The following is a 12792-nucleotide window of genomic DNA, read 5'->3' as shown; positions in this document are numbered from 1 at the left end:
CGTCCAAGGAGCCAAAGCTTTGACACCGCTGTGGTTCACTTTGACGGGAAGACGGCCCCATTTCCATGCGTAAGGAGGGACACGGGCGTGTAGCCAACGCTGGAGGGGACGCATGTGTAACAGTCCCAGCCTGAGCACTGACGATGCCGAGGCCATAAGGCTGAGCATCCTCTGAAAATGTTTCAGGGGAACACGAGACCCGGCTTTGAATGAAGCCGCCATGTTCTGGACGAATAGCGCGCACTGTGTCGTTAGCCGCGCGTTCATGAGTCTCGAGTCTAAAATTATGCCCAGAAAAGATATCTTTTGAGTGGGGGACAGCGAGCTCTTGGCGATATTGATCCTGAGACCCAAACAGTCTAAGTGGTTGAGGAGCCAGGATCTGTGTGTTAGTAGTTGTGCTTGAGACTGGGCTATCACTAGCCAGTCGTCGAGGTAGTTGAGCACCCGCATCCCTTTCAGCCTGAGCTGGGCTAATGCCGCGTCCGTACATTTCGTAAACGTGCGGGGCGCCAGGGATAACCCGAATAGCAGGACCGTGTACTGATAAGCCTGCCCCTCGAAGGCGAATCTCACGAATGGCCTGTGGTGGGGGGCTACCAGAACGTGAAAGTACGCATCTTTCAGATCTATTGTGAAAAACCAGTCCCTGGGGCGAATGTGCGCGAGGATCTGTTTCACCGTCAGCATTTTGAAAGAGCGAGACATTAGAGCTTTGTTTAAATGCCTTAGATCTAGGATGGGCCTGAGCCCTCCGTCCTTCTTCAGAACGAGAACGTATCAGCTGTAGAAGCCCGACTCGCTTCGGGATGGGGGAACGGGCTCCACCGCACCCTTCTCTAACAGTTTCGAAATCTCGGTGCGAAGCACGTGACTGACGCTGCTTTTCACAGAGGTCTCGACCACGACGCGCAAGCGCCGGGGCCTGCGAGCGAACTGTAGCGAGTAGCCCCTTGAGGGCATCCCCGGCTTGAAGAAGAGCTGGAGCGCTTGGGTAGAAAGTGCCGCATAGCCTGAGAAGCCTTTTGCACTTCGGTGAAACGCTCCACAAAGCCCACGACTGACGGACTAAAGAGACCGGTAGTAAATATGGGAGCGTCCAAGAAGGAGGCTTTATCTGCGTCCTTCATCTCGGTCAAATTCAGCCAAAGGTGCCTCTCTAAGACCGTCAGGTTAGCCATAATCTTTCCAATGGCTTGCGCGGTGGCTTTAGTAGCACGAAGGGCCAAGTCCGTCGCGCTGCGAAGGTCTTCAAAACTTCGGAGTCGTGGACAGACTCGTCCAAAGAGCGGAGAAGTCTGGCCTGGAACACCTGAAGGACAGCAATGGTGTGAAGGGCCGCGGAAGCCTGGCCAGCGGAGGCATATGATCGGCCAGCGAGAGCAGAGGTGGTGCAGCAGGGCTTGGACGGGTGCTGCGCCCTGGCCTGCCATCCTCTGGAGGAGGCCGGGCAGAGGTGCGCGGCGACAGCCTCTTCGAGGGGGGGAAGAGACTCGTAGCCTTTCTCCTTGGCGCCATCGACGGTAGAGAGCGCTGAGGAAAAGGCGGATCTCGCGCGAGCAGAGTAGGGCGATTTCCAAGATTTAATAAGCTCGTCGTGTACCTCAGGGAAGAAAGGTGCGGGCTTCTGAGGAGAAGAGAGGCGGCGGCTTTCTAGGTACCACATGTCCAGTCTGCTGCGCGTTGGCTCTTTGGGCTGGGACCACTCGAGTCCGAGGTCTTCCACGGCCTTAGAGAGCACGCGGATAAGCTCCGCGTCAGCATTGGTTTTGGAGCTTGTGGCGGTCTGCGTCGAAGCGGGGGGCTCCGAGACAGATACTGACCATTCGCTACCCAAGCGGCTGTGTAGAGGCTGTCCTCGTCTTCCTCTGGCGACGGGCCACCGAAGGAAACCGAACAGGCCGCTGCATGAGAGGGGCGCTGTTCCTCCTGAGTGAAGGTGACCGGCGAAGGCGAGGCACGCGGGGAATCATCCGGCGTGCAGTCGCCCGAAAAGCACGAGCAGGGCATGGTCCCTTTCGAGGCATGTCTCACAGATGATGTGACGGTCGCCGCCGAGGAGAGGGGCTCTGCACGAGCCGCAGGAAATGCGAGGCATTTGCAACAACGCCTCGCACTCTTTTAGAAGGAAGTGAGAATAAAAGGAAACTGGCGCCGGATGGCGTAGCTGGAACGGCAGAGAAGGCGGAGAGGGAATCCATCGTCCTCAGCTGCAGGTTCCGCTGGTGCTTGTTCGACGGCGGTGCTTCTTCCGGAGGTCAGCGACGGTGTCGCTGAAGGAGATAAAATCTGACACCTATGGCGAATCAGGGTCTTATATAGCCTCCTGTATGCAAATTTAAGCACCTTTTACGGCAGGCTTTCTGGAACGCCCCCCATTGGTTCGTTCCTCTCAGCCGCCTCACCATAGGTTCCTGCAGTTGCCGCGGCCCGGCCAATCAGAGCGCTCCTCGCGCTGGGCTATGGCCGTACAGCGGCACTACGCTTTACATGGATACCTTTATTAATAAAGTTTTGCTTCATATTCTCGAGAAAAGGAGTTTTCCCCATACGTAATACGAGGAACCTCTCAAACAGGAACTGGGGCTCTTCAAAAAAAAGAAAAAATAGAGGTCAAATCAAATGTGATTTGCAATTACATTTGTTTTCCTTTGTTAGCTCTACATTGTAGTATAGTAACTGCCTGTTAACATGTAAATATTACTGTTATTTACGTTTACTGCATATATGACATTCTTATTTAATCCTGACAAATGATGTATCATTAGAGGTATTTAGGACTTCAGCTTCAATATTTGACCACTTATTTGACCACTGATTATAAAAAAAGTAGTTGCAGTGACTTAATTTCATAATTTGTCAGGACTACAAAATTACTGCACACTACATGACAATAACTTAAGTCTCATAATGAAATAAATGTTCATCTCTAATACACATTGAACACAATTAATGGTACTTTTCTATTATATACTTTTGCAACCTCCTTTCCCAAGATAACAGCCCTGAGTCTTGTCTTATAATGCCTGATGAGTCCCAGCTCCATGTTTGTGCTTCTTCTCTTCAGTTCACAGACACAGACACCTACCTGTCTATACATACCGTATTTTCCAGACTATTAGTTACTCCTTAGTATAAGTCACATAAGTCAAAAAATGCGTCATGAGGCCATCCTTAAAAATATTCTTGTTTGCCGTAACCCGACCGACCCTGTCAATTTAGGGCCGACTCAATTTTTTATTTTTTTTTCCTTTTAGTCCGACCGACTTGCCGGTTGTAAATTGGCTTTAAGACCGACCAATTTCTTTTTTTACTTTTCAAACAACTAATACAACAGTAATAAAATAATATGAATTATATTTTAGTAAGTATTATAAATGTATAAATTGCCTGGGCCATACAAACGAAGGCTACGTTCTTTCGTTTATAGAAAAACCCGTGACGTCATCTATGTTTACACTATGGTTAACGGATGTCACACTATGGACTGCACGTGCGTTCGTTTCGGCTCATACTCTCATTCACTGTAACGTTAGACTGTTAAAGCCCTGTCGGAGATTTCGCCGCATTGTGTGACAGGAGTCAGGACCATGGACAAACGTTACACACACCGGGCAAGTGCACTGCAGAAGGGAGGGCTTAGTTTGAGCCCCTGCCCTTTTTGAAAATGAATCAAAAGTGCCGCTCTCAACATTTATCATTACTATATTGTGGCGAATAAAACTGATTTTGAATTATAATTAATATAACAACGTGTACAAAACAGTAACAAATGGCAGAAAAGCCGTTTATCTTGTCTCTGTCAGTCTGAAATGTCGTTGTCATAACGCGTTGCTATGGGTAGCGTGTGTTCTGCTCGACCCCAGCGCGTGGTGCGAGCGGCGGCACTGGTTGTAACTTTACGAAATAATGCTTTATGTATGGTTCTGTCGATGGATACACGTGCACTACAACAGCGATAATAAAAGAAAACGTGGGCAAAACGGTCTATATTTGTAAACTGTGTTGCCGTATGACCAGTGCTGCCGTATGACCAGTCATTTTCGCCATCATCACTCAGTATATTCGCCAGAAGACGCGAATGAGAAGAACCCTCTGCAGTGAGAGAAGATCTGTCTCTGTGCGCAGCGCGCGCACGTCTCGCAGCGCGCAAATATTGAGTTCTTTCAAGTCTTGCGTTTGAACGGATAAACTCACACAAAAAGTATGTCAACATGTCGATCTTGATGAGTATCCATCAGACAGTCTATATCCCTTAAGAGAACTTTATACAGTTGAGAAAGACGATGCATATCTCTGTATTAGGTCTTAAAGGGGCAGTAGCCTTTACTGCTGTCTGTCAAACAAAAGATAAGGACTCACTCACTGCTCTTGATTGAATAGCTGGTTATAGCTACTTAATTAATTGAATTCATAAAAACAACTTTTTGCTTTTTAATATTCAAATGCACTAGTCTATATCACCAGATGCGTTGGTCTGGCAAGAAGTGCAAGCCACTTCAGAGACACAGATAGTTGCGTGTTCTGAGTTAACACAATCGAGCATAAAAATAAGAAACATATCACGGGAAAATACTAAAACGGGAAGACAGCGGGAAAATAGCTAAAATACGTGAGAAACCCGGAAAAAAAGGGAGGGTTGACAGCTTTGAGTCAATGACAGCTAGCTGGTGGTTGGACCCTTTTCTTAAAGAATGCACCTGAAATTTATGCAATAAACATGTTTTTGACAAATATTTCAATTTGTTTGTGGTCTATATAGCCTGCAATTAGCCTACACGCCCGAAGGCACGGCTTGAAGACCCAGTCAGTGATGTCAAGATATGCCAATTTGTTTAAATTCATACCTATGTAATCACCATCACCAAAAATGTACATTTTTTTTTGTATTAAAATTTGAAAAAAAAAAATATAGACCTACCTACCGACCCTTTTTTTTAAAAATTTTACTGTTACTGCAAACCAAATATTTTTAAGGATGGCCTGAAGAGGGAAAAAACATATATAAGTCCCATTATACTGGAATATAACGCCATCTTCACAATGCACGCGCAAGCATTGGCTGGGCAAAAGCAGCGCGCCCGCTCGCTGTGCATTCACACCGTCTATGATTCACACTGGCAGCGTGTCTCGCGTGGCTGAGCCTCTCCCAGCAGAGTGTTGTTCAAGCACCATCTGTCCAGGATTATCTTTGTTTTCTTCATTACAGTTAAAGTAACCTCTGCTTTTCGTAAGTCCCTTACAAGCTTTCTTTCTGCTGCTCTAGCAATCTCTCGCGGCTGTAGACGTAGCTAAATGTTTATTCTTGTCAGTCAGTATGAATTAAATTTGATATATAAGTCGCACCTGACGATAAGTCGCAGGACCAGCCAAAAGTGCGACTTATATTCTGGAAAATACAGTACAAAACTGATTTTGTAATTAAAAAAATATATTTATCCTACATGGAGAAAGGGTTTAGCCTGGTTTTACCAGACTCTCATACATTTCATTTGTACATAGAGTCTGGCCACTCTCCATTGACGGGTTTATTTCCGCGAAGGCGGGCACCCTGTTGAGGTTTAAAACTATTGGATCTGCCCTGAGCCACTCTGGATCTGCCATAACCTATCGCTAACGTTTGGTTGTGACGTATGTCATGCGCCCTTCGCCTGTTTCACTCATGGAAATCCGACAAAATAAAAGTGCACATGTGCATTCTACCTCAGTAATAAAACTATAGGATAAAACCTAAAACTCGTGCATTCGGATTGTGATTTATTCACGCCACGGTGGAGAGGAGAGTTTTGTGACCGGGAACGCGCCGCTCACGTGGTCCGTGACATCATTGTATGCTGTAAATAAAATGTCACATGCCTGGTATGATAATAAATGCTGCTATAAATAACGGTCCAATTCAAATGTTTAAGTGCTTTTATTTTAATTTGTTTGAGCGGTGATGAAATATTTTGCTCTTCTAAATACTTGCCAGCATTTTAAGGAAATACAAGTCTATAAATGCATCATAATAACAGCAAAGCAACCGTATGGTGTTCTGCAGGGGTCAAAAATGATTACAAACAGTAAATTTTGAAGTGGTATATTGTTGACAACGCAGATGTGGATTCGGACAGCTGTTACATCAACACGACCTTGTGTTTGTCAAAAGCAGTCGGTAACTCGGCCGGGGATTTTTCCGCGGGTGGTGAGAGACGGACGGCAATAAAATAACTGACCAGTCCCTGTAACTTAAATGATGGCAATACCTTCCGACCCCACGAGAAACAGATACCGTCCGAATAGCTTCAGCCAACTCCTTCATCACTAACAAAGCGATCTGGAAAATCAAACTTTTCCCGAATTTACCCTGTTGGAGGGCCACAACACCATGGCCACCAACAAACCCCAGCAAAGACTGTTATTGCTCCGGCTTTAACTTCTGGATATTCGGCAGCGGTGCCGCAATGCAATGAATGGTTTAGTTTGCATCTTTCTCCGCCGCCATTGCTGAACACATCTCAAACTACCACTCGACATCAACGTCATCGTTCTCAGCCACTCCCTCTGTTCGCTGACCGGACCGGTAAAAATTTGTTTGGAGAAAACCTAAGACTACACAGCAGTACTGAAGGAAAATGAAAACTGAGTGGAAGTACGTAGGAGGGCAGAGCCAGGCTAGAAAGGGGTGGCCAATTGTATGAATTTACCTGATGGCACAATTAAAAAAACCTTCACTTTGTTTCACTATAGTGAGTGACTATGCTTGCTTTTTTTTTTCTTGCTTGCTTTTAATAGTGGTCTTGTACACACAAACTTAACATTTTACCTCAAGAGTGTAAACTACTGTATTTTAAAAGTTTAATTTAATCTTAGTGTTATGTCTTTCTACAGGAGGTGCATCTTCACAAGAGATGGTTACTCTGCTTGTTCAAACAGGACTTTTTGACACATCCTTGACACTATGTCAGACCTTTAACTTATCCCTTACACCTGTCTTTGAGGGACTGACATTCAAGTAAGTTACGGTCTATCCTTTGGTTGGCCATCTAAAAATAAATAAAAGAAAAAAGCTTTTTTTTCCCCCAGATTTCTGAAGTGCAGATTTTTCTCTGTGTGTAGGTGTATCAAATTGCAATATAAAGGTGATCAGGACCAGACAGAGGTGTGGAACTGGCTCGCAGCCAATCAGCTGCCAACTGTCATTACTACTAAAGAGTCCAGGTTTGTCAAAATACTCTAACCTTGATCATTATGATTAACTCTGCTGCAAGTCTTCCTAAACTAAATTTTTCTCCCCACAGTGCAACAGATGAAGCTTGGAGGCTTTTAGCTCATTATTTGGAGAAATATCCTTCACAGAATGCTCAATATCATCGCTGTGTCATCAACAAGCTGCTGTCACACGGGGTGCCAGTGCCTGATTGGCTGGTCAATGCCTACAAGGTGGTGGTGGTTGTTTTTTTAGCATTATGTCCAAGTAGAGGTAACTGCAGACTGGAACAATGGGCGTGCCATGAGGTCGTAAAGGAAATGGGGCGTGCCGCGAGGTATGCAGGGTGTCCGCGGGGTTTTAAAAAGTATTAAAAAGTGATAAATCCAAATTGTCAAATTTAAGGCCATTAAAAGTGTTAAATGTTGTCTCAGAGGTATTATTTTTTAATTTTTTTTTCAGACTATCAGGTGTCCTATTCTTATTGAAATTCTATCTGCGTTCGCGTTAGTTCGTTTAAATATGGGCTTTAGCATATCTGGGCACATAATCAAAGATCTTTCGTCTCCGGCTCGGCGTATGTTTGATGCTGACGTCATATTCAGCGGTCGCTCGGCATCATCTCAGAGCACTGCGCGCTCAACAGAAGGGGCTGGCTTACCTTTTATTTTAGACTTGCTTCAAGCCATATCTTCAACGACTATCCTCATAAGAGCCATCTTAAATTATTTATATAAAGTCTAAAATGAACAAAAAGAGTTGTGAGAGAATGAGGCGCGATCCATTGACAGTGAGATCCGCGTGTCTGTCTGCTCTTAAAGGGACAGCAGCCAATAAAGCTTCCTGTCAGTAAAGTTAAAGAACAAAGGGAACAGAGAAAATGACTCGCTGCTCTTGACTAAATAACTTTTGTAGCTTTAATTAAAGGTGCACTATGCAGCTTTTGTCCACTGGAGGGCGCCTATGCAAAACAAATGCGTAGTTTGATGATGCAAAGTGTGAGCGCAGCATCTTGGGAGATGTGGTCTTCTCATCACAGCCGGTGAAAAATAGGACTCGGGCAGAAATCACGTTCATGCATGCGGTTATTAAGCAGGACCGAGTGTTATGGACCTGAGCAAAGCTGCTGGAGCGATTGTTAAACAAATACCCGCCTTGAGAATACCGGGACTTTTATTATGACGGGATGGGACTCATTTGCCGGGCGCCTGCACTGATCCGCTCTTCCGGTTATGATTTTGAGGTAATGGAGCTCTGTTTATCATATTAGATACATTTAAGTGTGTTCAAAACGATGTTATGACGTTACTCCGTGCGTTCACTTGTTCACACTGCTAAGAGTAAAGCGCTCCTGCCAAATAAAAGCCGAAACCGAGGGTAACGCAGATATAACGCAATTGACAGGCGACTCAAATGCAATGCTGAAACGTCCCTGTCCTTAGTTAAAACAGCAATTTTCTCACAATTTACAAATAGTTGGAAACATCTGGGATATTGTAGGTACTCAACTGAACAAAATATATAACACCGGCCTAGTGGTTTTTGAATATTTTACTGCAAAAATACTACATAGTTCACCTTTAAGATTAACTATTTAATTTATAGTTTATGCAGTGCAGACTGCATATAACTTTGCTAACTTTATTAAATTTTTGCACATTTCCTAACTGTTCAGACAGGAAGGGCAGGAGTAAACATGACATTTATTATGGGCTTATGTTAGCATTGTTTTAAGTTTACTTAATTTAAAAACTGTTATATTTTTGAAGCCTAATAATAAATGTAAAAAATAAAAAAAATCAGTAGCTGTATTAATATCAGTAATACTGGCTTTCATTCATAAAAATATGCCATTTAAACAAGTATTTAAAATATACTGTCTTTATGTTGTTTCTACATTAATTTGATTAACTGTGAAATTATTATATTAAAAAATATATTAAAAAGTACAAAAACATTTCTTTTTTATTGCGATTAATCACAGAAAAAATGTGTGATTAATCTAGTTAAAGTTTTTAATCGATTGACATCACTAGTTTTTAGTATTTTGTTAAATTCAACAACTTATCACAGTTATAGAAATGTAATATTTGGCTCAGGTTTTGTTGTTGAAAAAAAACCCACTAAATTTAATTGCTGAATTACCAATTATTAATTGAAATCAAATGTGTGTGCAGTAATGCTTCTCCTTAACCAACCTCTGTGAATGTTGAGATCTATTTTACTGTGTCTGAATGATAACTTATAACAGATTTCCTCCTGGTGTCGTTTTAAATTTTAAATCTAATCTTTTTTGTATGTTATATATGTCAAAATCTGTGTAAATAATAGAAAGGTCGCTGATTAACACTTGCAATTCAGTGTTGTGATGGATTTAAAACATATTCTGAAGGTAGTAAAAAAGGTATTAAAAAGTAGTACATTTAACTTAAGGATTGCTCTATATACCCTGGTATGGGGCGTGCCGTGAGGTCTTTTTACAGTCTATGACCAGGACGTGAAAAGCTTTCCTGATCCGCATAAAAGCGAGCCATAAACTGAATCACTATAATTACACAAGACAAAATACATTTCGTTCACTGTAAAAAAGCAATAATGATATTAAGAATACATTCAAAAGTGTTACCTTCGAAACCTTCTAACGTAACGTCGTCACCACCCCAACTTTTTTAGGATCAATCATTAAAAAAACATGCATATACTGTTTGTGATAAATTCACTTTTTTTAACACATCACTTGAATATATTAAACATTTATTTTTGTATTGCCCTTTTTCTATTTCATTTTGGACTGACTTTAAAATAGAAATTCCTATTAGAATTTAGATCCTCATGACATTTTACTTTCTTTCCAAAACCCATATTTTGTACTTTCATTTAAAATAGGCAACATACAAACTAAAAGTAATATTATTTTTATATGTTTTTTTTATTATTTCAAATGTTTTTGCTGTATAAAGGCATACATATACGTGTTTGATCAAACACTCACCATATAATATAAAATAAAGTAAAACCGGTTTAATAAACTACTTTTAAGTGACATTAATCAAGTAAGCAAAACAAACAACATTTTATCCAAAAAAACATTTATTCAGTAGTCATTTTTACAATTAAGTTTTTTAAAACGTAAGTTGAATTTGTCATCAAATGCTTGTTCTAAGTCAAAACTCATTCCTCCACTGATTCATACTATAGTAAAACTATGGTTACTGCTGATTGGCCAACGCAGTCGCCAGGAGGAAGCTCCTTTGACCAATGAGAAACCTCTCACCACACCCCTACCTCTTGCCACGCCCATTACTCCAAGCTGCAGCTACCCCTGTCTCATTATATCCAACAGACAGACTGAGAAAAAGCCATTACCGTTGAACATGAGTGTCGGAAACAAAAAAAATGTGGGTGGGTCCTTTCTCAGGGCCAGAAATTTTACTGGGGTTGATGCAATTTACATTAAGTACAAATATATCTCCTTGTTTACTAAACGTCTGGTTGGACCAGACAAAAAGACAGAAAATACTGATTAATTTACAGTTTCAATAGTGTTGGGTCAATAGTCTACTCCTTTTTCCAATCACATAACAGATCGTAAAGGCATTTATTTTCAATAAAAATTAAGAAAATATTAGAAAAGTGAAAATAAATTGTTTAATAAGTGATTTACTGTGTCAAAAGCTTTTTGGAAATCCAAGAGTACCATTCCACTCATTTTACCTCCAAAAATCTAGATCAACACTGTATTGCTTTATTTAACTTTACAGATGTGATTTCCACTCTTCTCTCTTAGTATAACATGTAAAGGATGTTTGTGGTTCTCTTTCAGGAAGTTGATGCTGCAGCGCTGCTGCGTCTCTATCTGAACTATGATCACCTGGAGTGTGCAGCTGAGCTTGTGCTCGAGTATGTGGATGCTCTGCTTGGAAAGGGACATCAGTATTTTGGTATAGAGGTATGGAGTCCTGTTACTACGATTCACAAAAGTAGAGAATTCATTTTAGACAGGTGAAGTTATTAACCAAAAACATTATAATCTGTAGTAGACATTTTTTTTGCATATAAGATTGCAAATAATGGATGTAAATTTGCTTTTAAAATCTTACAAATCGTACATTTGCACAGTGTATGTTTTACTAAGAATAATACAATTAACCAAATAGCAGTTTGTGCAAGTAGGTTGGACATATTTAAAAGGTGAATTGGTGCTAGCGTTAAGCATGCTGCTCCTGCTCACTTTCTAAACACCTGCAGTTTTCACTTTTAAATAATTGTTAGATTAATTAGCCAATCCAGTGAGATTTTTGTATTCACAAGGAGTCTGACGACAGCCTGATCTCCCCACCATCGAGTCTGTCTATGATTACATGAAGAAACAGAAAAAAAACTAGACTGACTAAATCCAGAAGAAATGTAACAACGTCCCCAAGATGCTTGAAGAAACCTACCTGCAAAGCTACTGGGAAAAGTTTTAGGTACTAGAGTAAAAATGACTAAAATTATAAATACAGGGTTTTTACTAAATTACATTTTTTTGGCGGCCGCCAAAACAAATTGTTGTACCGCCAAAGCCTTGTTTGAGTAATTGTGATTTTATGAATTGATGTAGATGACAAATGAACATGACAGGGTGCACGTTAACTGAGTGCCAGAGAACGAGCAGAGAGCCGCGCACTCTCTGTCTTCAAAACGATCACCGTCTAATAGTGGTGGGAAGTTCGGATCATTTTACTGACTCGGATCTTTGAATCTCTTTCAGCAAAATTAACAAATCTTTTTTCCAAGTCATTTTGTTCATTTCATTAATTTAAGCAGAATCTAATTAAAGGTCCCGTTCTTCGCGTGTTTTCGAAGCTTTGATTATGTTTACAGTGTGCAATATAACGAGTTCATGTTTCGCGTGTAAAAAAACTGTATTTTTCACACAATTGACTTATCTGTACAGCTCTGTTTCCTCTGTCCTATAAACGGCCTGATGATTTCCTTGTTCTATGAAGTCCCTCCTTCAGAAACACGTAACGAGTTCTGATTGGGCCAGCACTTCCTGTGTTGTGATTGGACAGCAGCTTAGCGCACTTTGCCCGGAAAGGTCCCGCCTCTTACCATAACGGGGCAATGCAAGCGCTGAATGCGCGCTCTTCTCCACGTGGGAGAGCAGCAAGACCACACCCCTATTTTGCGTGTTCTTGTGGGCAGAGGGTTAGTCAACAAAGGTTCTAGTGACGTCATCACAGCAGGAAGTGCAGCGGTGTAGTCCAAACCGGCCGCTCGCTGTAGGCTTTGAAAGGGAACTTCTGTTAAATAAAATATCTCGCTTGGCATTGAACTTTGAGCTTTATAATTTTACAGGTATTATTTATTCTCTAACAGCAACATTTCACACTAACTAAAGTTTAAAAGATGGAATCGCGAAGAACGGGACATTTAAAATGTTACATGTTACATTTTTCCAGCACATTTTAGTACTTTTGGAATACAAAGATAAACTATAAGCTAATGCAGTCATGGCCAAACATTGAGAAAGAAATTATTAATTAATTGCGCTTGCCTCACCTCCCGATCCAAATCTTTCTTTCTTTAGTCACGTTACATTTAATCACGTCTGTTCC

At 41.7% G+C, this 12792-nt stretch overlaps 1 protein-coding gene across 2 annotated transcripts in view; it reads left to right on the top strand.

Moving 5' to 3' along the window:
- nup160 (nucleoporin 160) overlaps positions 1-12792 on the top strand; it is an 86266-nt gene that overhangs the window by 66928 nt on the left and 6546 nt on the right. For both annotated transcript variants that reach the window (XM_067437061.1, XM_067437060.1), the window contains exons 30-33: positions 6871-6994; positions 7099-7200; positions 7281-7422; positions 11013-11138. In XM_067437061.1, the coding sequence (XP_067293162.1) occupies positions 6871-6994; positions 7099-7200; positions 7281-7422; positions 11013-11138 (494 nt within the window). The remainder of the gene's footprint in view (positions 1-6870; positions 6995-7098; positions 7201-7280; positions 7423-11012; positions 11139-12792) is intronic.

Source organism: Pseudorasbora parva, chromosome 25 (assembly GCF_024679245.1).
Source record: "Pseudorasbora parva isolate DD20220531a chromosome 25, ASM2467924v1, whole genome shotgun sequence".
NCBI lineage: Eukaryota > Metazoa > Chordata > Actinopteri > Cypriniformes > Gobionidae > Pseudorasbora > Pseudorasbora parva.
The sequence above is the reverse complement of the archived record's forward strand: the minus strand, read 5'-3'. Positions and strand labels throughout refer to the sequence as shown.